General features: G+C 32.6%; 1 protein-coding gene across 1 annotated transcript in view; it reads right to left on the reverse strand.

Moving 5' to 3' along the window:
- Positions 1-26,251, reverse strand: part of WDR27 (WD repeat domain 27) — a 105,084-nt gene that overhangs the window by 70,633 nt on the left and 8,200 nt on the right. Inside the window, exons 10-21 of the mRNA XM_026053347.1 lie at positions 25,748-25,851; positions 25,240-25,307; positions 24,295-24,428; positions 23,693-23,763; positions 22,513-22,591; positions 20,099-20,173; positions 18,752-18,855; positions 16,757-16,846; positions 12,758-12,879; positions 12,025-12,158; positions 5,918-6,015; positions 5,511-5,632 (exon numbers count right to left, since the gene is read on the reverse strand). Of these exons, the coding sequence (XP_025909132.1) occupies positions 5,511-5,632; positions 5,918-6,015; positions 12,025-12,158; positions 12,758-12,879; positions 16,757-16,846; positions 18,752-18,855; positions 20,099-20,173; positions 22,513-22,591; positions 23,693-23,763; positions 24,295-24,428; positions 25,240-25,307; positions 25,748-25,851 (1,201 nt within the window). The remainder of the gene's footprint in view (positions 1-5,510; positions 5,633-5,917; positions 6,016-12,024; positions 12,159-12,757; positions 12,880-16,756; positions 16,847-18,751; positions 18,856-20,098; positions 20,174-22,512; positions 22,592-23,692; positions 23,764-24,294; positions 24,429-25,239; positions 25,308-25,747; positions 25,852-26,251) is intronic.

Here is a 26,251-nt window from a genome sequence, read left to right on the forward strand (position 1 = left end):
AATGATTAATTCATTTTACTGCTGTTGGAAGAGCCTTTATATGAAAACAGATGTGCTTAATTGTCATCCTTTGGTGTGCTTTGGGACCAAGATGCACAGTTATGGAAACAAAAATAGGCTAGAAATAACAAGCATTAATATAACCAATTAAATCAAGAAAAGAGAGCTTCTAAGTAAGTAGTAAGAAGTCTAAAGTTCATAAAGTCATTTTATTTGGTAAACTTGAATCACATATGGAGCTCCAAGAGCTGGGAATGTCTTCTGTGTTTTCCAGTCCTGAACATCAGTACCTAAATTGTACTAAGTGCTATTTTGGATCCAAGCCTAGGAGTTCTATATACAATYTAATCCTGAATAACTCCACTAATCTCAACTAGACTGCAACTAGGAATTAATCTGCTACAAGTAATACAAAGATACAAACAAAAATCTGGTAGTAAGCACAATACCCAAAATACTCTTCTAGTGAGTTTCAGTCTGTTATGGTTTTGCTCAACAGTCCTCTCCTGAATTTCTAAAGCTAATATTTTAATTTTCACAGACCTCTGTAATTTTATCTCTAAAAGGCCTTTCTGGAAGTTTCAGAATCTATCCGAGAGATGTTTCCTACCCTGATTTCCTTTCCTTGATGTTGATACAATCACACAAGTTTACAACACAAAATACTGTAAAATGAAAGGCCTAAATACAACCAAGTCAATGAAATACTATAAAAATATAGTGTATATGCATATACATATACATATATCCTACTTTCAAACCGTAATTGCAAATTTCCATTTAAAGTATTCCTATTGCAATTTAAAGTATTAAGACATTTACCTATTCCTACAGTTAATAGAGATTAAGAAGGAAAGATCAAGTATGACAGTATATACCTTCCATCATGATGCCATGCCAGCATGCAGATATATTTTCATTGCATTCATTATTCGGTATATGGTAACCTATGGTATTAACTATTTGGTAACCTATGATATTAAATCCTCCATATATTTATTCCAAGTACAGGTACTGTATGTTCATCTGCAACATTTTACAGATAAACTTTTAACTAGAGCAGAGATTACTTTGCATAATTCAAATTACAGGCAAAGGACAAGATTCCTTCAACTGTACTCTACATAGGCTGCAGATTTAACACCTAAGTTAATGACAATGATATTTTATAATTTAATTACAGTTAGGATGATTCAATGGTTCAATTCTGACCATCTAGTGGTCACTAAAGAATCCAGGATTTGTGTGCGCATGTGTGTGTGCGCACATGTGTGTGTGTATGTGTGTGTGTGTGCGCGCGCCCTAATGGTTTTAGCTGGTAAATTCTTACCAATTTTCAAGATGAGTAACTGTAACAAATTGTACTCTGGCTTCATTGGAATTGGCACAGATTTTGATAAGCAAAGAAATAAAGATGAGGATTTCTCAATTCCTAAGGGTCAGGAGACTTATGCCAACTTTATTTAGAAGGCCCTAAGGGAGATTTCAAAATGAGTAGAGAGTTGGGCAACCAATTCTTAGAATCAGCTGAAGTCTCACTCTTAAATATTTAACTTTCCTTTGTACATTTCCCTAAACTTTATTCTAAATATCTGTACTGATAAACTGCAAGAATTTTTACAGAAAAACCATTTTTGAAGAGGATTATATGCATGTACAAAAAATAAAAGCAGTTGATCTAACTTTTGCTTCTAAACTATCATTCTGAAAGAGTCAGTTATTTAGATGCAGTAATACTTAACATTTTCTAAATTTTATTTTGATTTTTAGAACACTAAAATTCTAGAAGGAACCAAGATTCATAAACATCCATTAAAAACGGTCTCCACCAAGTACTAGTTAGCACTCCACAGTCTTCTAAGAAATATGTAACAGACAGTACAGGACAACTTTAAAAAACAAGTCTCACAATATTTCCTTCTAAACTGCTCTGGAGAAAGACTCAGAATATTGCTCTACTAGGCATCAGCTAGTACCTGCTGGAAAGAGAGTGGACATGCTCTAAATGATAAAAAAAGYTTAAGGTCTGTGCTGCCTGAGAAACATTACACATTGCCATTTCTTGTAAATTATCTCCAAAAGGCACCTCAACAACAGTTTAAAATCAAAGTTATTACATTGCAATTGTAGATACTTGCTTACAGCAATTGCTGTCCAAAGCCTGGAATAACTGAAAGTAAAGCTGTTATCCTATAATTTTATGATTCTAGAATATCTTCTAATAGTTATTTAAATGTTTCTCCAAGATTTTTTTTTTTACTTAACTAATTTCCTAACCATCCCCATCTACTACTGTTCTGTCTGCATCACTAACAAGTCTTAGAACATGGGAACTAGTTTACTTTAACATAAATCTAAAGTAAAGTTCTATGCCTATTGCACTGCAATCACTAATAAGACTTTAGTTCATGATAAAGGGCAGGCTAAAAACAGTCYATAGGCAAAGGATCCCTACATTTCATGGGCATAGGGCCCTCATCATCAACCATTTTACCCCATGAAGCTACTTCTATCCCACTAGCTAATGTAGTGACAGTCCTACACTCCAATATGTTTTATACTCAGGCAATAACTCAGATGCTGCATATTTTGACAAGTATATCAAATACTTCAGCGTATTATCTTAATGCACTAATTTATATTTACTCTAGTATACAACCATAATTAATTTATCTGAAAAATATTTAAATACAAGGGAAGATATTGCTAATCAATAATTTAACAAGAATCTTCAAGTCTCCATAAAAATGCTCACCTTTTGCCACAATTCTCTAGGTTTTCTCCCAAGTGAATACTTGCTCACAGCTTTAGAGTTTTTCTTGCTTAAATAAATCAAAGCAACATCAAAATAAAATTAAAAAAGGCCACAGCTCCAAACCTGTATGTATTACAAACTGTACAGAAATAACTAGCACAATTAAGTGTTTTGCCACATCGCATATCAAGGGAAAAGCCAGAGAGCTATATCAAAGTAGCACCAAAGAGTAGTTACCCACAGAAGCAAGGACATTTCAACAGGGAATGAAGAGCCATGCTCAACTAAACCTAACGCAATAGATAGTCCTGCACGTATTGTATTGTAAGACCACCAAACATTCAAACCTATCTTCAAGTAACACTAACTATGAAGATTTAAATCATCTATTCCTGTTCCAAAAAGGCCAATGCTACTGAACAAATCTTGTTTATGAAATATCAGAACAAAACAGAATTTTAAAAAATTCAACTTTGGAGAAAACGTAAGACTCCTATGAAAAGACCAATGTAAATATCCACAGAAGACTGACATAAAAAGAACATCCTGTCARTTACAACTCACTTTATATAGATTTAATTGCAATTGACTTTAATTTGGCTTCAAGCACTAAAACAAAGGACTCTCCATGCATATTGTATACTTTTCCAAATTAAAAACTTCCAGTCAGAATTATGACTTCACAGGAAAACCTTCTCCAGAATTCATGAGAGTTTGTAAAAAGATCCCCTGCTGAAGAATGAGTATCATAACTGCCTGCCTCTAGAACCAAGCCAAACTTGATATACTGCAATCAACTTGTGATACACAGAAGTCTGTAAAACTGAGTGCCCTCAAGAAACAGTAATCTGTAAAGAACTGTAAAGAAAAACAGTAAATCCTCATAAAGAGAAACAGTAAATCCACATTAATATCCAGGCAAAGAGTTTCCCTCAATTCACATCACATTTCACTACCCTCCTTTTCAGTTTATTTGTTCAAAATCCATGAATTYTCCCTGAATATTTTAACTTGCTAGCCATTAGGATATGACCTAGTATATCATGTACATATCAAGCTATATCTGAGCATGATATGTTAAACCTAAAGTCTGCATAACTGAAAAGAAAGCTGAAAAGTCAAGATTATTATGTCTTCAATTACACAATCTGCACAATCACACATTGAAAATTCTTATAGTAGTATGGTATAGTAAGTTTCTTAAAGGTATTGCTTTCAATCTTAGTGTAAGTCCACAGGACAGGCTTCTTTTAGAAGGATTAGCTTCAGTTAATAYGGACAGGCAAAAGACCTATTGCACAGCTTATATAGACATTTTCTCAAGAGGAGACAAAGATTTAGGGACATAACCAAAATATCCAATTAAAAGAAAAAAGTAAATAAATAGTTCAAGTTTCCATCACAGTGAAAATTTCAGGTAATAACAGATGTGCACGGATGGGAATGCTGGTATTGCYGAGTAAATCACTTACACCAGATTTTGATGTCAAAAACATTCTGAAACAATGCAATATACTATTTTAGAGGATTTAAGTATTTCAAAAAAGAAAGTTGGGATAAAAATGAAGGAATAAAATAACGACATGCTTAAGTTCTACCATAATTTTGTAAAACTCTAGTATTTTTTCAGGACCTCTGACAAGCCTGTCCCYGATTCTTATCCCCATGAACACAATGGATAGCTAGATAAATTAAGTTACGAATACTTAACAGCACAAAACCTGGAACAGAAGAAAGTTATTTTCATAACAGAAGAACATTAACAGTGTCTCAAGAACAMCACCACAATTCTAGTCAGGTAACAGACTAAAACTATTACTGTTCTTAATTGCAAGTTATTTTTCTCTCATCATCTTAAGAGTAAAGGAACTGAACAAGTCCCTTAATCTCACCTTTTCCAGTRTGCACATCTGAGGAGTTTGTAGTCACCTATATTTGTTAGAAATTCCTTTGCTGAATTATATATAGTACAGCATTACTATGCAAATGGCTATTTTCAGAGCTATTACAGAAAAGCAATTTTTTGTTATTTTTTCTTTTAATTGATAAAAGACTGACCATATCAGTTAATATACAAATGATCAAAGCTGGAATTTTAACTTAGCCCCTATTTCTCATGTTAGGAGTAGAACTTAGTCCCTGAGGTATTTCATAACAATATATAACAATTTGTGTTTCAGGTAAATTAACACAGAGAAGTGTAAAAATCCTAGAAAAATCATGAGAATTTTAAAATTGTCTTCATTTCCCCATGCAAGAATTGTTTAATATGTTTACTTTTGGTCATAAAACCTTTTGAGTTCTCTAAAGTCAGTATGTTATCTAGCATCTATACTAATATTGTATTAAATAATGTAGAAGATTCTATTACTAAAAAGGATGTTAAAAAATGCAGGCTAAAGAATTAGAGTTGTGTTAACGGCTACGAAAATGATAGGTTATCCCAGATATTTTAAATAGTTACAATGAGTAGTTCCTGCTCGACTATAATATTCCAGTCTGACCCAGCAAGGCAAAGCAGAATCTATACTGCCCTAATAGCAGAACATTTTGGTCAGCTCTCATCACCCTCTGCTCTCCAGCAGACAAATAGTGAAATCTTGTAGGCAAAGGTGTCTTTATCGCACAGTCTTATAACCTTGTCCTTCCTCCCCAACATATAAAGTATATTGCTTAGCATCAATCAAATTTTTAGTCTGAAATTCCTTTTTTAATAGAGCTGTAGTGGTACTAAAATGTTCAATAAGACGTATACCTTATTTTGGCAGATCTGATGGACTGATCTAGAATGAACCTCTGGTATTACTGCCAAGCTGCAGCCTGCATTGAGGTCAAACACTTCCAGTGCTCTGTTGCTACCAGCTGTGAGTACAATATCTGTAAAGTTCTCTCTGTTAAAGTTAAACTGATTTAAAGAAACAGGAGCATATAGATATACAGAAAGACAAATAAATAGTTATCATGTATTTTTTGTACCCAGTGTTCTAGGAGCAGCACCAAAACATTTACAATCATAAAAAAGTTACTTCTGAGACTGAACTTTGATACCATGAAAAAGTATTTCTACTCTAACAGGAAAAGACTTCCAAACAATCAAATGCTAATTACTTTAATTGAAGTTATTTCCATTCCAGTCTATAGATCTAATTTGTCATAGGATACAAGAGTAGAAATCATTTACTGTTGAAAGGCTGGTGATCTCCACTGTGGAAGCCATGGGAAATTTCTGAATCAATTTGCAAGCACTTCTCTGTTTATATCTGCAAAAGATACCAAATGAATGGCAGTGTTAAAAAAATACAATTTGTAGCCACCAATAAACTCACATTGGAATAATTAATTATGAGGAGAAATTTCAGTTTGGTTATTAGAAGTTAAAGTCATAAACATTTGGATTTGTTGCTTCTACTTGTTGTTTCTATAAAACTTAAAAGAACCAATTTAGATTAAAAAAATATGATGTTCACATATCTAAGGCAGAAATTCCATCAGCATAAAATATTTAAATACTCCTGCCTGGATCTTGAAATAAATTAACTATGATTTAAAAAAAAAAAAAGAAAGCCCACAGAAATACTACTATCTTTAGTATAGCTTTTCATGTGCTGTATAGAGGAATTAAGAGAGAGATGATGAGCAGAAAACAGTGAGAAAAGAGTAATTCCCACTCAGACAGGAGTGGGACAAAGGTCTGATCACAAACTGCTGAGCAACTAGGCCTTCTGAAATGCACTGAACTCTTTTAGGATTTTGGCATAAAAATTCAATGCATTGACTCAAGCCAAATCTGACTAATAAGTATTAATACAAATTAGGACAAGCTTCAACAGCTTCAATTCTTCCTTTATATCAGTACTACCAGTTTCAAAAACTAAGCTCTGTTTGGCAAAGCAATATCTATCAGCAGTATTCATTTAAATGAAAAATGATTAATGTTTAATGTTTTGCTTTTGCCTTTCTTGGCCATTCTGAAACAACGGTCTGCTGAGCAGTCCCAGGTGGTAACTAGAGCTACTTCAGTAACACTGGTAGAAACTACAGTGTTTTGTAATTTAATACAAGAAACTTTAGTGGTTTCCAGGAGTATTTTATTTGATTAAACTAATAAACTCCTCAAGATTCAGAAAAACGTTATATCCATTTCTGTATAAAAATATCCAAGCTAGCTTTAAACAAGCTGATAAAAATAACAATCTAATCAAGGTAGCATGAAACTTCTGCTGGCCTAATTTATCCTCCTGAAAAACACYGAAATATTTAAGATTGTTCCCAAACCTGAAATCAACTCTTTCAAGCTAGCTGAAGTCTCTTTCTTCTTCACTGCAGTTTGCTACACAGATACTTATACAGGTCTTTTCCAGAAGTAATTTGAATTCACAACAAAACCGTCAACACGACAAATAGAGAATCATCAAATATTGGCTAGGATAAAACTGAACCACAAATCAGAGAAAAATCAAGTCTATTCAAGACCTTCTACTTCTTGGTTTTGGACAGATTTCCTTTACCACATATTTACTATATACATTCAATTCAAAGTGTAAATCACATAAAATTAAGACAGATACCACAAACTCACTGAGCTGCACACAGTATATATTAGTAGAAAAAAATATTCTTATTTGTTAGAGATTTAGGTTTATGTAACCAATTTGTGCAACTTTTATCGCTTTAATAATAAAAGGCTCCATAAACTAAGGCTAAGAGGCAACATGATACATAATTAGTTAATCTGTGGATGATCTCAGATCACAAAAGGACGTTAKTGTGAATTTTAAATGAATTACTTGCTATGAAAGTTTACTTGCAACATTTAGGATTAAAAATGTTTCTTGAAATTAAAGAAGTGCAGAGTTTACATTTTCATATAAAATAATGTCCTGTTTACTTCAGAAGAGGTAGCAATTCATTTTACAAATAATTTGTTGAAGGATTAACCCTCGACAGGAATTAATACATTAAAGAGCAGAAGGTTTTGTAAAGTATATCAAGACACACTAAAAAAAAAACCACAAAGAGTGCACATAGATGAAGCTTTTTAGACTGTTGAAATTAAATCTATCAATTAGAAAGTGCATTTAACAAGGACTGTGCTTTTCACTGCAAAATAATCAACAGAAACTGATTTCTATGGATATAACAGGGGTTGCTTTTTAAGTATAACAGAGAAAATGATAATGAAAAACACAATAAATCTTCAAGAGGAAAGAAGAAAGGCTTCATTTTTTTCAACCAGAAATGAATTCTGAAAATAAAATTAAAAACATCAAGGATAAAGATCTCTATCTCATGTCTGGCCATTTTCTAGTTTTCCACCAGCAAAATTYATTCCCTTTTTTATAGAATTTCCAAAACAAATGCAGTAAAAGACAAAACTACACTTGTCTTGTTTTAATGCCTTCAATTACAGTTTTGCCAACATGATTGCTAAATGACTAGTCTGCAAAGTCCAGGCTTTTGGCATGTAATCATTGTGGGGAAAACATTTACAGCAGATATCTATTTGCAAGAGATTAATATACCTTCAAGAAACAATAGTTAAAATGGATTCTAAGATATGACCATTTCCTGACATGATTGCGGAAGTTGATATTTCTATATACTAAAGGACAATCCAAACACCATCAAAACACCATAAACAAACAAGAATCATAGGGTTTCAAGACATGACAAACATTTTTATGAGCTGTAAAAATTAAGCTTGAGTAATAATTACATTATAAATTTATTGAGACAGTCATGAACTCAATAAAGAAAAGTATTTACATAAAAAGGAGGAAATACACCACTATTTTCTAAAAGGCTTGAAATTTGTCACAATTGCAAAATATTATCTCCTACACTATCCAAATATAATTAATCTTAGTAACAGCAAAGGAAGTGAATAGGAATATTTAAAGCATTTAAAAATGGTAGCTGTTTCTAACATTGTTAGAACTCATCTTATGACTTAGGTACTTCTCATCTAGTGATCATTCTGTTTCTGACAAAATAAATTGTGTTTAAGCTTCTGAATAAATGGCAAAAGATCACAGCAAATAAATATAGAATATTCTTAGTTTTGTAATACTGAATCACGTCTGTGGAGTCCATTGAAGAAATTTAAATCATCTCTAAATGGTTTACATCAAAATAATGATTTTGTAAACATTAACACTATGGAACTACCTGAAATGAACAATCTCCTATTCAGCACGTGAAATTAAGCCCACTAACAATGGCCTCTATTATCCATCTATAATCTAAATGTGTTGGTATAGCTCCACAGTTCCTCAGAGAGGATATTTTAGCATTAATTCTCATTCCGTATTCTCATTTTAAACTCCTTTCATATTCCTCATTCTGATCTTTAAAACAACACATCAAGCTGATTATAAAAAAGACACAAAATCCACGGATGTTTTGTCCTTCTCAAATTCTTATGAGATCCAAAAATAGTTAAGAAATGGAGAAAAAAATAAACTTAGCAGCAAACAGTGTCTTCATATCAGCACACACAACTATTGCTGAAAACAGTAGATATAATTATCAGTGATTCTGAAGAATGTAAAGAAAATTATTCAGACAGTGAATCATTTTGAGATTAATCACAGACTCAGGAGATCTGGATTCTATTGCCAGAACTGCAACAAATATCCTCTAGGACACTTGAAAAGAACATTATTTTTCTCATTTCTTCTTCTCAAGTCCACATTTGAAAATGAACAAATATTTAATCATTTCTTTAAGTTGTCGAATACTTAATTTATTCTTATAAAAAAACCTCTTTGAAAACTCAGCACAGAGAACTACAGRTATTGTCATTGTTATTGTCTTCACTTCAGAAATGGAGTGGTAATTCATCAGTTAAGCAGAATGCATTGCAATGCATTTCTAAKTAAGAAAATAAAGCTTTTTTTTGTTTGTTTAATCTAGTGTCTTCTTGAATCAGTTCCATTCAAGTCTTCCAACTTTGACTGAGAATGGAGAATGAATGAGTGGTGAAAAACAAAAAGTCATGACACAGTGTTTCATAAAAGAAATGCTGGGAAATAAACTGGAGGGAAGCCACAAGAGAACATCGAGAACGTCAAAGCAAATTAACCTTTGTTAATACTTTTTTTTTTTTTCTTTTTTTTTTTCTTTTTTTTCTTTTTAAATATAAGCAGGCCTCAGACTGGGTTGCAGATTTGTAATGTCTACAATTGTATGTATGGTCTTTTGGCATTATATTAATATCCTAGAGAATCTAATGGCATGTTTTTGAGTTAACTCATCAGGGAATACTGAGAATATGGCAACAGGAAAAATAAGCACTCTTTACGTCTGATACGACCTAAACTAGAATAACACACGTTCAGGATACAATAACAGGAGCAGCACAGACCAAGGTTCAATGCCCAAGACCATGCAAAACTGCTCGGATAGGTTCTACAACTACACCAAGTTCCAAACTACYTGTAGTAGCAGAACCACCTTCAAGGTAGTTCAGCCTTTTTCAACAGTAAGTACAGTTATGTCTGCTCATCTGGTTACTAGGTATCTGTGGTTCCTAGAAGAAATATGGAGGTTTCTAGAGCTGGTACATACATGCCAAAATTAAAACTAAATTTTAAAAAAGGAAAAGTAATAAACATAGCAGGGAATTAAAAGATAGAATATTAATATCTTCTTTCCGCTAAACTCCTCCATGATTGCCTGTTATTTATGAGTTAAGTATGGTATGAGTAAAGGCTTACTTGCCTCAGTTTCCCAGTATCATTTACTTATGCTATGGACAGACTTCAAGCATAACTGGATTCACCCTTCCTAACCTCTCAGTTTCCTCCTATCCTTTGTAGCCATTTCTACAGGCTTGGAATATTCTACACCTTGGAATATTAAAATATATATATATATATATAAAAAAAATATTTAAAAAAAAGAAAAAAGCGAAGACAAAGCCAAAAAAAATTTCAAAGGAAATTGTTTATTTATTCTATTATTTATTTTTCATTATATTCTAATAGTTTTAGCTTTCTAATGTACTGTATGTACTAGAAAATCAGAGTAGGAAATTTATAACAATTTATAATCAATAGTTAAAATAGACGATCATAACAACACAATATGTGCTTTTTCAAATCAGGGAAAGCTTCTGTTCTTAAAAAAGTGTATTTTAGAGAGGTGATATCATCTGGAAGCTTCCGCTTTTGTGGGTTTTTTTTTTTTCTTCTTTTTTTTTTTTGAATGACAACAAAGTTTAAAGTTTCAGTGAAGGTCCCCCTACCAAGTTCATGCTTCAGTTCAGGAAAGCACTTAAGCTTAGAATGTTTTTTTAAACAGCTGCCAAACATACATGGAAGCAGGATAGCCTTCCCCCACCTGAGGATGTGGTCCAATACAATGAATAAARTGAACAAACACAGAATTCACAGAAACTTGAGTTAGTGAATAGACTTAAGTGTTGTAACCCTAATTCTTTACTTCCACTCAAAGTTCCAAGCCACAAGATAACTTGAAGGAAAAAAATATCTCTTGAAGAATTTTTTTAAAGAATATTGTCAAAATACACATATATACATGCATATTTTATTAAGTTTTCATATACAAAAGTATCATCAAAGACAGTAAGAACAAATAAAAAGTACTGAAATGAAATAAAAGGATTTTAGGTCTAATTACAAATGAAAAGGTACAGTATACATTTAATAAAAGGACTAGTTCCAAGGCTGAAAGACGCTTAAAAATAAGCAGAACAGTGTCAGTTAGAAGTGCTTCAAGAATTTCTGATATAGATGAAATACAGGAACAAGATAGGTTAATAAAAGTAGGTTAATAAAATATAACAAAGTCAGTGAAAATGATAGAAGCAATATACTTCTACTTGAAGGAGAAAGGAAGAAAATAGTCACGCTATGTGATAGGATAGATAGGAGAAGGATTTTCAATAGCTTTTCCAAAGTAATTAAGATATTAGCACACACTAAGGTGTGAACAGCAAATTTTTAACAGTAATCCTGAAGTAGTGAAGAGTAATATAATGTGTATATATACTCATCATATATGTAAAGATAAAAATATGTATTTTTACCTGATAAGGTAGGCACCATAAGAAATATCTGGCATTACCTATTTACCATGACAGAATCAATATATTTTTAATGCTAATATATATTATTTGATCAAATCATACTTTTGCTCTYTAACATTCTTGCTAAAATAGCCCCTTCACCCTCCCATCCCCTAAAAAGAAAGAAACAGAATCGTATACGTACTTTCACTGCTCTGTAAAGAGAAATGTCACTCACCGTTTTAGGTCATCCTTCGCTGTGTCAAGATAGAAACTTAGCAGATGAAATTCAGCTCCACAGCTCAGCAATATAAATGTATCTATATAATAAAACTGTGCAAAGCGTACAGATTTATGGAACTTGTCTTTACCCTGAAATTCAAAGTTAATAATTAAGAATGGATTCCAGCACATTGAACATTTTTCATCTGAATTACTAGCACTAAGATGTAATCTCCATGTATCTGTAATCTTGATCACATGCCAAAAGCTTAACCTACTGTGTAGTGGCCCTATCTATTTTCAATGTCTATTAATCTCAAGGCAAAAAAAAAAAAAAATCTGTTTAAATTAATTGGCAGCAACTTTAACAGTATCTGCAGTCAATTGAGTCTAATATGATCTTGCTACATACACTACACTTCCATTTGAATTGAGAAGTAGACTGTAAAGTCAAACAGAGCTGAGCCAATGAAAATAGAAAATACCTAGCAGACATTTAAACCAAAACTTCCAGATATACTCACTAGGTCTGGTAAAAAAAGTTTTCTATTTTCAGAAACTGTCAAGATAAAAAGCCTAATTCTGCAGTCGGTGATAACCACCTAGGTCATAGCATGAATTGCAATCACTGTAATTCAGTAGCTTGGAAAGCCTATTTCTACAGTTCCTTCTACAGACCCATTAAAATGGACATAAATTAAAATGCAAAAGTGTCCTCTTTGAACCAGCTAACATGAGTTTCTCATTACCACAAGTAGGGCAGGTTCTTTATTGCAGACTGACCAAATCCTTAAAGTTTGGTCTTCTGATGCAGAAACTAACCACTTCTTGTCATGACTCCAACCAACAGAGTTAACTGCACCATCATGACCTAATAAAAATAATAATGGAAATATCATGAAGTCTGTTTCTTACACTTATACATTTCTCCAGAGATAAATGTATTGCTTTAATACAATTATACAAAATAAAATATAATTTAAATATATGCATCAAGTGGTTGAATTACACTAAGTAGTAGTGAATCAGTGTTTTTTTTTCTTCCCCTAAATGCTGAAAATATTATCTCATTTTAATAATTAATCTTCACAAAATTGCAAACGGTCAGAGAAATATCAAGCTATTTTACCTGAACAACAATATGCATTTGCATTTCTTCCACTGTTATAAGGCAGTTCATATGAAAACGTTATAACAATTGTAAGAGTAAAGGAGATATCTGTCCTTTACAGACATTCATATTTTAAAACAATAAGTTAAAACTTTTAAGCAAAAATACCATATTTCTCCCAAGAAAACAGAATTTGAGTACATTACACAGTAATAAAATTCAGTGTGATATATTAAGAAATGGACTGTAGAAAACATTTAAGATCTTTAATATAATTGYAATACTTTTTTTAATTCATTTGATTTTTATTACTAAGCTACTACTGTTGTAAAAACACAGTAAAACTTCAGCTACAGCAGCTTCTGCAGGACTGTCTCATTAGTTAAAAAAAATAAGAACCTGCTTAAAAATCAACATTCTATAATCTCCTCTTAATAACAAGAAGTTTCTGCAAGAATCAGACAGTTGTCTGATCAGTCAAACGTAAAAAAAAAATAGGAACTTGCAAAGAGAAAGCTTCAAAAGACAGAAATTAAAATTACTAACTTACTCATTTMTAAATTAAAATTATCCTGGTATGTCAAACACAATGAACAATCCCTTGACCCACACTGCTCTCAAAATTTGTCCAAATTGTCAGATCTCAACCTAAAGAACTTCACTCAACCTGAAAACATTCAAAATGCCTATGCTGCCCTCTTGTGCACAGTTCCTCTKTAGTCAAGAGAAGTTTTATATAAAACATTTAAATTACTTCAAATTATTTTAAAAAGTTTAGCTTATCCTGCAATTTATTTCAGAAATTAAGGCCTTGTCTGATAACATGTATCTATTCAAAGGCTTATAAACAAAAAATTTTAATTACCAACTATAAAAAACCAATAAAATTTTCACCATAAAACTGCTGAAGTACTGCATAGGTGTATCTAAGAATATTAAATAAAAAATGAGACATATTGAAAATATTAAAATTTACAGTTGAAACAGCATGCCTATTATGAACTCTTATTTTTCACACTACCCMGCATAATCTCTCAAGTATAAATTCACTGTTAGTATTTATTTTCAAGGCAAAGATATTATTCGGGGGCTTTGATATCAGAAAATCATTTGGAAGCCTTGAATTATCCGCGTGCAAAAAAGCAAACTTATCAGAATACACAAAAGTTTTTCAAAATGCTAAGAAACATGAGAAACTAGGAAAATCCAAGGCATGGAAAACTGGAAAAGCAATGCAAAAAGCATAAGATCTCTGCACTCCCCATCCCTTGGTCCCAAAATACAGTGATGATATTGCCAGCCGGCTTCCAAAAGGCCAGCAGGCAAAGTAACCTTTATTAGGGTTCCCCATTCCTGAGGAACACTGAGGAGGACAGCAGTSAGCTCTGTAGAGATTCATCAAAAGGCCCATGCCACCTGTTACCCATTTGAAGCTGGTCAGCATAACCTGCACTTCACAATAAAGAACAGGCACCTTGAAAGCCAATATTGAAGAAGAATGCACAAGCGCTTCAACTGTAACTGATCACCTAATTAATGTAAGTACTTTACACAACTGCTTTTGTTACACCACTCCTCTGAGAAGCTGTATTATAAAATCATGTTAAATAATCACATATATTCAGAAGGTTATGCTGCCTTCAAAGTTCTTAAGGCAAATTATATGTAGACTTTGACTGAAATAAATAATTTTACTTTTTATTTTAAATCATTGCTATTTTAAACTCTGAATTACTGAAACACAGAATAGTTAAGGTTAAAAGAGACCTCTAGAGATCATCTAGTGCAACCCACTCTGCTGTAGCAGGGACACCAAATACTATAGTAGTACTACATCATTTATTCATAAATACTTCAAAATAGGTAAGAGAAGGGAATAAATAATTTTAATCTCTTTTGGATAACTGCATTTTTTTTTTCCAACAGTAAGTTGAATACTTTTAARTATATTTCATCTATATGGAGTCCCTTTGGACAAAATTACTATTTTGTTCCAGCACAGCCTAAGTAACAAAAATATGTTAATAGACCTCAAARTACTGTTTCTGGCTCAAGTTTGTGCAACTTGCACAATAAATTTGCTGAAATTAGTTGGTGATACATGAAAAACATTTATTGAGGTTTATGAATCTGCTATTGCACCAGACTTCATTACCCTGCCCGCAAATGTGCCCATAAGACATGTTTTCCTCTATTTCTCACCGCAAAGGAAAATATGACTAATGTTATCTTCATCAGTGAACACAATGCAGAACATGTGAGCCACTTCAAAACTTATGGGGATTTTTTTTTGTTTTTTTTCTGATCCCGAGTAAAACAGAAGTTTACAAGCCAAAGACTTAATCTTGCTATGAACTCTCTGAGACATAAGACCTCAGTACTAGAAATACTTCTTCCGAGGACAGCATGAAGTTTTGTTATTTAAGGGGCAAGGACGGGAAGAGGAAACAGCTAACAAACTACTAACAAAAGTGATGTCTGTTGATGTCTGTCAGCAAAAAAGGCACAGAAAGAAAAGCCCATATATAAGGTGAGGGGTGATACCATCTCTTTTCTCCTCACAAGGATTTGATTCCAATTAAGAAAAATATCTTGGATTTGCCTTAAAAAATATGTTATCCATCAGGTTTGAAAGTTATAACTCGGGAAAAGCCAAGCTGACTAGCTTCCTCAATTATATTTTTTATGTTAAAGATTTTAATTGTTGAAGTTAAATTTCTTATATCGTAGAATTTGTAGACTGATGGAGATAATTTGAATCACAACACAGCTTTCCATAACTGGCTACTATAGACTTAAGATGTCCATTAACATTGCAGTGTGTGGGACAACTTTCTCATACAGAAGTGTCATACACAGTGGCAGATGTAGATGTAAAGAATCACAGTATAATGAAAATTACTCTGTGAAAAATAATTTTTCAGAAGCCAGCTTTCAGATTTTTTACTTAAAAATAATGTTTCTAATAGTTGTAAATACTTTCTTTTTGTACTTCGTAAGGTCTATTCATAAACAGTAGTCATTTGCATTAAAATGCATTAAATTAGTCCTGCTATATGACTTTTTATAAGTCATAACATTTACTGTTATTTGCACTACTCTAGATTGTTTTGTAGAAACTTTTTTTTTTTACAAAAATGTTAATTTATAATGCTAAAACATTTAGAGCATGTGTACACTTTTCTATTCCTGTTTCTATAGGAATAGTCTCTTTCACGTCAAATAATTATTCTTCAGAAGTCTGAAGCTGTAGCCCAAATGCACTATTGACCAATTCCATTGTCAAATTTTTGGCTAATCCTCTATTACAATGTATTAATATAATGTATATTATCATTGAAATATATTTCCTTTATAATTTATATTTCATTACACACAAAAACAATGCACATTGCAACATACTTTGTGATACATTACTATCTTTTAACATCGAGGGAACTGAGAAACATGCAAAACGGGAAAGAATGTTAAGTCCAGAACAAAGTGAATCAATCAGAGAAGTAACTTTTATATCCTGAAAGAGAAGAATAATCATTTCCTTCCAAGGTGACATAAGTAGAATTTTTCCTTAGTATGTCATTATAGATTAAGTTCATAATTATACACTATTATTTAAAAAGGTAATTTATAAATTTACCTGAAAAAACAGCTCTTGTATCAGTAAGGTTGGAATCAAATACCAACACAGATTTGTCAGCCAGGCCGCAAGCCAGCAGCTCTCCATCCCCTAGAAGGAGACCCTTCTTATTTATTTTTGAAAGCAAAAAGGATTTAGTATGTTTTTGCTCTAAATCATAAGTCGTACATTACTACAACAAAAAACAGCAAGATGTTAATTTCACTTAACACATTCTTTGCATGAATACCACAAAAAAACTGTTCTCCGAAGCTGTGTAGGAATCTGTACTCAGTACTTCTTCCCTTAACATATTCTCATAGGTACTCATCACTTAGCAGAAATTCACTTTTTACAAAAAGTTCCTGAAAACTGAAGTGCAGAAATATTCAGCACCCATATTATCTACTTTCTGTTTTTCATTAATTTCTGTAAATTTTCCTGTTAAAATTGTACTGCATTTTCATATCTATCACAATAATAGTGCCTATTAATCATTCTGGATAATTTCATAAATAAGATAAATTTCTTGTCAGCTGAGCATGAGGCCTGATTAATAAACATAACAGGTGAGTGACCAAACACATAAGTAATWGTACATAAACCTTCTTTGGCATTACAAATGTGAGAAAAATCACTTTTCTTATCATTTGAGAGGCTTACTAAATGGATTACTATCTCAAATCCTTAGGGAAACCTTTCTACAGAGCAAAATCGTAACACCTCCACTACTTCAACAGGGCGTTTATTAAATCCAAAAAGGTACACATTGTAAAAATTGCACTGCAGAATTAATCTCATTTGCTTAAGCTTTCTATATACTTTTCTTTCTACTACGTTTAAAGATGCACATACACATTATTCTGATCTGCAGTTTACAAAGACCATTCGACAATGCTTAATTTCAAGTGGAAAATTTACAACAGAAGTTAATGTAAAGCTAGGAACCATCTGGCAACACACACTACAAAAACACCATTTCTTTACAGTTTGCAACAATATGATTTTTTACTTAATGAAAATAACCTTTTTTTAAAGAAAAAAAAAACTTCATTTTGCTAAACGTGGGTTGTTTACATCTCTGTCGAGACAGTGAAAGAGAATGAAATGTACCTTCCTTAGAGTACATGAGAGAAAATTTATGCTTAAAATATATCATCAAAAATGCAGTGTTGCTGAAAAGAATATTTTTAAGGTCACATAACATTCTTAGAAATGCACTTTCTGTAACCATTTAGTTTTTTGCCTTTTTTTTTTTTAATGTTGATTTAAGAAACATCTTCTAGGTCTATATGGAAATTTTATGGCTAGAAAATACTTTAGAAAAGCTCGGAATCAAGTTGATTTTATTTCTTGAAGATCAAAGCTATTCTTGTCCGCAGAATACCTTGAGATTCACATTTTTAAACATTTGGAAAATATCATGCTATGGAGACTGTATATTAACATCAGTAAGGGTACACTTGGTGTCCATTTGACTTACTTTGAAGCTGTTTCTATATGAAAATATCTGTATGGAGTAGGAACGAATAAACTTTGTACATGACTCATGTTTCCAAAGTATTTTAGAAAAATATATTTCCCAGGATTATATTCAAAAAAGTATATTTTTTAAAGAATTAATAGATAAAGACTGAATAATCTTTAAATGAGAAACGAGAATATTCTGATTCTTCTGAAATAGAACTTCAACTTTTACTAATACTGAYGATGCTAATAAACTTAATTTATAAACTGAAGTTTGAAGTTGTTAGACTATTAATTTTCAAGACATGCTGGGAAAATAGGAAAGTTGGTCAGAAAGCAAAAAGAGTCAACATCAGAATCCTTTTGCATACAAGTTAACAGCCTGCATGGTTTTGCAAGTTGAAAAAGTATCATCAGACTGTAAATGGTATAACCAGGGAATTTAGTGTGAATTTACTTAGTAAATATGTGACGTAGTTAAATTCTCTCATTTGATTTTGTCTTTCTGTACACTGAGACAACAGTACATCTTATAAAGCCTCTACGTACCAGAATACTGAACACAACAAATTGGGGTTGGTTTATAAGCAACAGATATTTCTTTCTCATATTTGGTTGGAGGAGAACCTTCCACTGGATATTCTTTATTTTTGCTTCAAAAAAGGAAAAAGGAGAAAAAGAAAGAGATATAAAATCTGTATATTTTTATTTCATAAATGTTGTTTGGGAAGTTATTCTAAATAGTTTTATGTAAATTTTCCTTGGAAACATATTTTAAATGGAAGATAAGTGGTAAACTATTTAAAAACTGTCATACTTGATTGCTCCCATCACCATTACAAATTCATTAGATYATGAATTAACATAGATTTTTAAAAGATAAACATCTTAACTTGCATACATAAAGAATGGAAAAATCTATCTTCTGTGACAAACAATACGAAAAATCTCTTATGCAAAAATATCAGTTACACTAATGATCTAACAGGCTATTAAAAAAATAGTACTTAAGTGATAAGTTGCTTAACCCACCACAATACAGTGCAAACCATTCTTGAAATCACCTGCAGCGTTCCTCTAAGTGTCTGTCAATAATGTCCAACACAGTTCTTACATAAGAACTTGGTCTTATGCTATTAAGTGTTTTAGAAGCATTAATATGAAATATATGATATATGTGACATATATATATATATAAAATGGCATTATTCATTCCTTATTTTTATGTTTGCACTACAACACACTGTTCACGTGGAACAAAAATTCTACATAGTACTTAAGAGAATAAATGGGTATGCTACACTATAACATACTTTAACCAAATAAATAAATAAGTAAAACCAAATAAATAAAAAAGTATAGCTTACTTTAACCAAGTAACACTAAAGTGCAAACTCCTAAAAATCAACAGTTCCTTTTCTCTACTGTGATAATAATTTCACTGGTGTAACAGAATCATTTTGCGTACTTCATTTAAATTTATTATCTACAGAAAGGTTGCATTAGCTTAAGATACATGATTTTAGGGGTGATTTAGGAACAGGATCTTAAATGACAGAGCCTTTCTGTGCCCTGCTAATTTTTGTGACTAAAATTGCACACTAACTCTATTTTGAGAATATGTTCCAATCATACTTAGCACTTACTGCTTCTAAAAATTATACAAACCTCTAAGAAATTAACAAGTTAGTATTTTCTTGTACACATGGAATCAGCTTTAATTGATAGTTTGGTGATCTGAATCATTGGCTGCARTTATTTTATAGTAAATCTACATGGTCTTTCATTTCCACTGATACTCCTAAGCAAAAAGAAGCAATAATAGAAGCAACTACTAATCTTATCTACTTTAAGACTGTACTTATCCTCATTTTATTTTCCTCTTGGATTATCTACCATTTACAGATGGTTTTCCACTTTGGTACCTCATTACTTTTCTTCAGGTTAGTAACTGGAGAAAACATGGTCATTCTGCAAAAAAGGAACATGGATTCTCCTGTTTAAAGCATTAAATGCCCCATGAGACGAATATTTTATTTCAAACGGCAAACAAGCCTACTTCCTTCTTAATATTTATATTTACTAACAACGCCAGCAGGTAAGATAATACACATAGTCAATGATGACATGAAAACTTTCTAATGATCTAAGTCTCCATTTCGCAGTTAAGTTCTCCTGTGATCCAGTTGTCATATACTGCATTTTGCAAGTCAAAATCCCTCCATATAATTTATCCAATATTTACTTCCAAAAACTGAAAAAGAAGAATTTCATCCTATATAGGAGATAGAACACCTAATACAATTTTTGAAATAAGATTTACACAACTGAAAGTGGAAAGCAAGTTTTGAGTTAAAAAAAAATACAAAGCCAGCAAGTGCAGGACAACTTCCTCATATAGCAGTATCAATTTATAAGAATTATTACTTTGAGAACCAAGTAAATGGACTAATCATAACAGRCTTCCCACTTCCCTCCCACTCCAGACGATATTTCTATATTTAGGTGGAATTATCCTAGCTTTTTCAGTCACATTTAATGAAAAAATCTGACACATGCAACAGATATAGTCCTAAATATCTTATCAGCCGCAGAACAACATATATCAAAAATGGAGATATTTCTTAGTATGGCGTCTGCAAGACGTTGTAAGGTATGGAGGTCACTTAAAGGGTCAAAGTTATTCTATCTTGAAGATCTCCTGTCAGATTTTTTACAACACCCATGTTCCATTGCAACATCTTTTGCCTACTCCTTGAGGCTTTTACAGATCTCTTGGGTAGAAACAAACTCAGGAGCAACCTTCCACAGTGCTTGATCTTGTCAGTTTTTAAAGGAGTCTTTGTCTCTACAGGTATGAGGACTGGTGAAAACAGGTGATTTTTTTTTTTTGGTTGAGGTGAAGTTTCAGAGCATGTTAGAAAGGAATCTGRGATGTTCCAACAGCAGCACTGTGTAGGGAGGGATTAATAAAGAGGCCAAAACTATTTCATTGTCCTAGCAGAAACAATCACAACCAACAACTAACTTAACCCAACAAGTAAAATAAGAACCAAGACACAGCAGAGTGGAAGTTCTTAAGTGTCCTTAAATGAGGCTCAGTTTCCATTGTAATTTTTTGATTTTTGGGTTATGAGAATATATCAGTCATGTTAAAAAAAGTTTATCTACTGGGTTTGTGAAAACCAAGGAACTCTATCTCAGAGTAAGGGGTAAAATGTGTAGACCTTTTTGGACCTAAGGGAGTTCAGTGCTCAGGTGTATCTTATTCCACCCAAGGCTTTAAGGAATAGAGGARCTGGAGAGAAGTTGTGTCTGTTCTCAGATTCAGGAACACATCTAACATTTAAGAATTGTATGCCCCAAGGATAAAAGGTCCGTAACTTCAAAATGATTAGATCTACTTTGAGATGTCCCAGTTGWAAAAGGTTCTTCTCAGAATATAAAAATCACAGCCTCCACTAGCAACCRTTTCATGTAAACAACCCTTTCATCAGATCACTTTCAAGGTACTCAGGAAGCGTATTACTGGTAGGTAAGAACTGGTTCTCAAGGTCTCAGTTCCAACACCCATCTCCATCAAAAGCAAAAGGATAAGTTCATAAATAGAATGGGGCAAGCTATTGTATGAGATGTGATAAACACAGTAAAAAAAGATGTAATAAATAAAATACACAAAGATAGTATGGTCTATCACAGTCTCTGCTAAAATAAAATGCCTTGTCAGGGAATCACCCTAAGCTTCTCGGAGGACTATTGGCATCACATTGCTCATTTTATCTGAATGAGCTCTCCATCCCAAGAGAAACTTTGGCAAGCTGTCAGGCAAGACAAGGAAAGCTACAGAAAGCTTATCTCAAAGGTAAGACCACATCAGTAAATAAGAGAATTTGTACAGCTGAGTATTTTAACATGCTCCCTCTCAGTTGTTGTCTRAGAGAAAATAAAAGGCACACTTCTATCTGTGACAATCTGAGTATGAATAAAGCAAGGGAAAGAGTTAATTGAGTTCAAGGGACAAAGTGCTTGGGTAAAGACATAGTGCAAATGTATATAAGAATTTTCAAGACAAGTAACAGAACACTAACACCAATCAGAAATCATAGATTTTTCTTCAACACATTTTTAACAGATTTTGTTTCATAACATCATATTTATTTATTTTTATTTTTTATTTTTTTTACAGGTCATTCCCATGAAATTTATCCCCATTTAAATATGGCAACATTGTATTTATTATGTGATAAGAAAGGAAATACTGCATAGTACTAATCCAGTAGAATAGTTACATTAGTACTGTATCTACTCACTGTGGTGCTGTTGCATAGCCTGATGACTTAATTTTCCTATGGAAAACCAGTGGTCGGTCTTTCACCATGCTTTTCACTCCTGTAGCAAAATAATTTGWTTTTCATTACAGTGTTTTTTATTTTTGCAAAATATGATAAAATATTTTAAATTACTACAATAGTTGCTGTCTCCTAGTGTTTCAAAAGGCATTAAAGACTAACTACTCTAAAGCAATGGTTAATGAAAAGAGACAAAAACATATGAACCGCTGTTTTGCATATTGGCTATCTGGGGGACAAATAATGAAGCATATGGTAAATTCCTGATTAAAAATAGCATGTTTATATATTAGTTCTATGTGTTCTRTGGTACTCATTAAAAAAAAACCAGTGATAGTTATTTCTTTACTCCAACCTTAGAAATAAATCTGGCAGGGAATATTTGGTGTAAAATGCTTAACTGCCACCTCTCTAGAACAATTTTCCAAGAGTATAGRAKTTTTTTGTGCTTTTAGGGCTTAATAAGGTAGAGAGCTTAGCGAAAGTAGATGATGTAGTACAGAACAGGGCAYAGAGCATGGCGCTCGGAAGATCTYGCGATGTCACGGGAGTTAGGAGCATAATTAATTTATGCAGTTTACTGATAACCCCATGCCATAAAAGSCGAAAAATAGAAATTAGTCTCCCGATTGGGCAGTGGGCGAGTCTCCGCATTCAACTGGAGTATATAGGCAGACTGAACCGCGCAATAAAYGCCATTTTGCCRCATCCCCAACATTGGTGTCTGTGCTCTAGGGCCCCGGGGTGAYGACAACCCCAGGTCAGTCCAGCTAGCGAACGAGGCTTGCCAACCCCCGTCGGCAACACAAGAGCAAATCTTAAAATTCCTTTTCTTATTTTGTCTTTCACCAACCTAGTATTTGGTGATACATCATCATAAAACTTCTCCATAATCAGTCTAAGTGAACAATACACAGCTACCAGTCGGAAGAGAGAGTAAGGCACAGTAAAATATTATGTGATCTTTGATGAATTTGCTTAATGAGCCCAAATGCTCAAAAACACAAGTTAATAAACTATAAAAATAAAAAATATAATGCAACACATAATTTGACTCTATAACCAGCATGTTGATTAAAGGTGGCATGAGCCAGTTTGAGTCAGTTACTGTTATTAAAAGAATACACTGTTTTATGCTTACCAAGTGTTCTACTAGAAGGTTCCTTGACTTTAAAAACCTTATGCAGGGGAGATTTTGGCAACAAAGGACACCTAAGTATAAAATGAAGAAAACAAAACAAAAACAAAAAAGGAACAGAAAAAAAAAAAAAAAAACCCCACACACTGCAATGGACCAAAGCTTCAGATTAGAAAAAGTTGTCTTATCTTCTTTTCTAGTTACTTGTGTGCATGACTGCGAATGCGCACATGCGTCTGCATGCTTAGTCTTTCCATGAATATGAAAGAGGCACAGTGCATCAACTTAAAAGCACAGAGAAGCCTCTACTCAGACAAGATTCACTGATCACTGTAAGTACAAGTTAAGATCTTGTCTTTCAGCATACTGACTGGTGATTATATTATGCACAGTAGTATCTTCCCTTTGCTATAGATTAAGYTTTTCAGTTACCTCAAAATTTCTCCCAGAAATTGCAACTAAAATATTTTTCAGTGACAACAAAACAAATAAAACAACAGCATCAMTAAACACAGCTGGACAAAATTCTCATGTATTTATCTTTCTGACACTGAAATATATAATCCCATTCTCAGAAGAAAAAATAAAAGTAAATTATTATGTACCTGGCAATAACTGAGAGAGTCTTCTCTTTTCCACATGTGAGAAAACTATTCTGCTGAGATCTCACCAATTCAGCAAGGTTAACCTCCAACACTGCAATCATATCTTCAAACATTGAAGAGATCAAACATAAAACCTGCAGCAATCACACCACAAGATAACACTCCTCTGACTTCAAAATCAAGTTCAAGTATCAGCAAAGCACTAGGACAATGAAATCACTTTGTGTCATTTATGGAAATTACTAAAAAAAAAAAAAAATCAAAATATCAAAATACATCCAGGTTTAATGCTGCAGAGCATTAAACAGTAAAAAGTGGATAATGATGTCCTCCAAACACACACTTATGTTTAAGTACATTTCTGAATAGGCTTGTACACCTAACAAAAAACAAATGAACAAAACAAGAAAAAAAAAAAACCAAAAACAAAAGAAACCCACAACCCACAGAAATCCCAACATCTTCTACAACAGATACATTCAACATTCCCTTTCCTCAAAAGTTCCTTGGTGACTTGTGACTTTCCATACAAATTCTCACAACTCAAAAAGCTTTCACAGATTTCTGGAAAAGATCCAAAAGCACTTCATCCTGATCGATGCTTAAGTAGCAAGCTAAAACAATGTTTATACGGTTTTTCCCCCTCTTAAGAGTGAATCTGTTCCCACACTGATTATTCCCAGCACTCCAAACACAATGAAAAACAATTAATCTTTTATTGGTAATCATATCTGATAATAGATAAGTTGTGAGGCATTTAGAACTACACATTTGTTAAAACTAAGGTATTTCATAAAGAATCAGCCTTCTCCAGAAAAACTTTCGTGTAATTCTCATGAGACAAAATAAATGTACATTACTCTGTAAACACAAAATGCGTAGCAATACTGAAAGTAACTGAAAATGTAAACAGCCATTAAACTAGTATGCAAACTGAATACGCACCTTTCCATTAACTGCCTTCTTTGCTAGGGTACACAATCCAGCAAATTGAATACTGAGGCCACTATAATCTTTAACAAAAAGTATATAAGTATTTACATTGAAAAAGAGCTACTATAAAACAAGAAAAAAAATCTTCTCACTAATTTGAAACCACCATAATTCCACTGTCTTCAAAGCATATCCTAGATTAATCCCCACAGTAAAGTAAAACTAGAATGTCAGTCCTTGTATTTCATATTCATAAGTAACAAAATTGGATAAAAATTCACTACTAGCCAGCAGAGAAATTAGAGTTGGCTCATCTTCTGAGACAAGCTACCAATGCCGGAAGACATGAAAACATGAAATGGGGAGGGGAGGGAAGGGGAGGGGAAAAAGTTTAAAAGGGAAAAGGTTTTATTTCTACAGTATTCTACTATTTAATAAACTACTTTTTACACTATGCATATCAGATAGCAAAGAAAAAAAAAATCATGTTCCAGTGTAGTCAAATATTTTATGACCATACCTTTGTAACATAAAAGAGCTTCTAATTCAAAGTTTGCCGAATTCATTATTAACAAGCCTGTAGAGCTTCCTATGCATAAATAACTAGTATTTAGGGCTGGAATCCTAGGAGGAAAAAAGTTTAAACAATGTATTTGACTATTTGATTACTATAAATATTATTTCCTAGCAACTCCTTCCTATTAAATATCTGCAATCTAACTCCAATACCACAAAAATAACAAGCCAAAACAGAAAAGGGTTTTTGTATAGTAAGACTTTTAAATGTGTAGTTCAAATTAAAAACTATCACACAGAACTCTGTACAGTTTTAAAATCTAAGAAGAGTGGAATTCTTCATTTTATATAAATGTTCATGACAATTCCAGAACAGCAGAGAAAGTTTTTTTTTTCTTTCTTTCTCTCACTGATATTCTTCCTGAAAATGCAGGCAGCATGAAAATAACTGTTAGTAATTACTTCAGTTACACCTAACGAGCAAACAAAATAATCAAGGACAGCTGGA

Source organism: Nothoprocta perdicaria, unplaced genomic scaffold, assembly GCF_003342845.1.
Source record: "Nothoprocta perdicaria isolate Ctin4 unplaced genomic scaffold, notPer1 scaffold_99, whole genome shotgun sequence".
NCBI classification, from domain to species: Eukaryota; Metazoa; Chordata; class Aves; order Tinamiformes; family Tinamidae; genus Nothoprocta; species Nothoprocta perdicaria.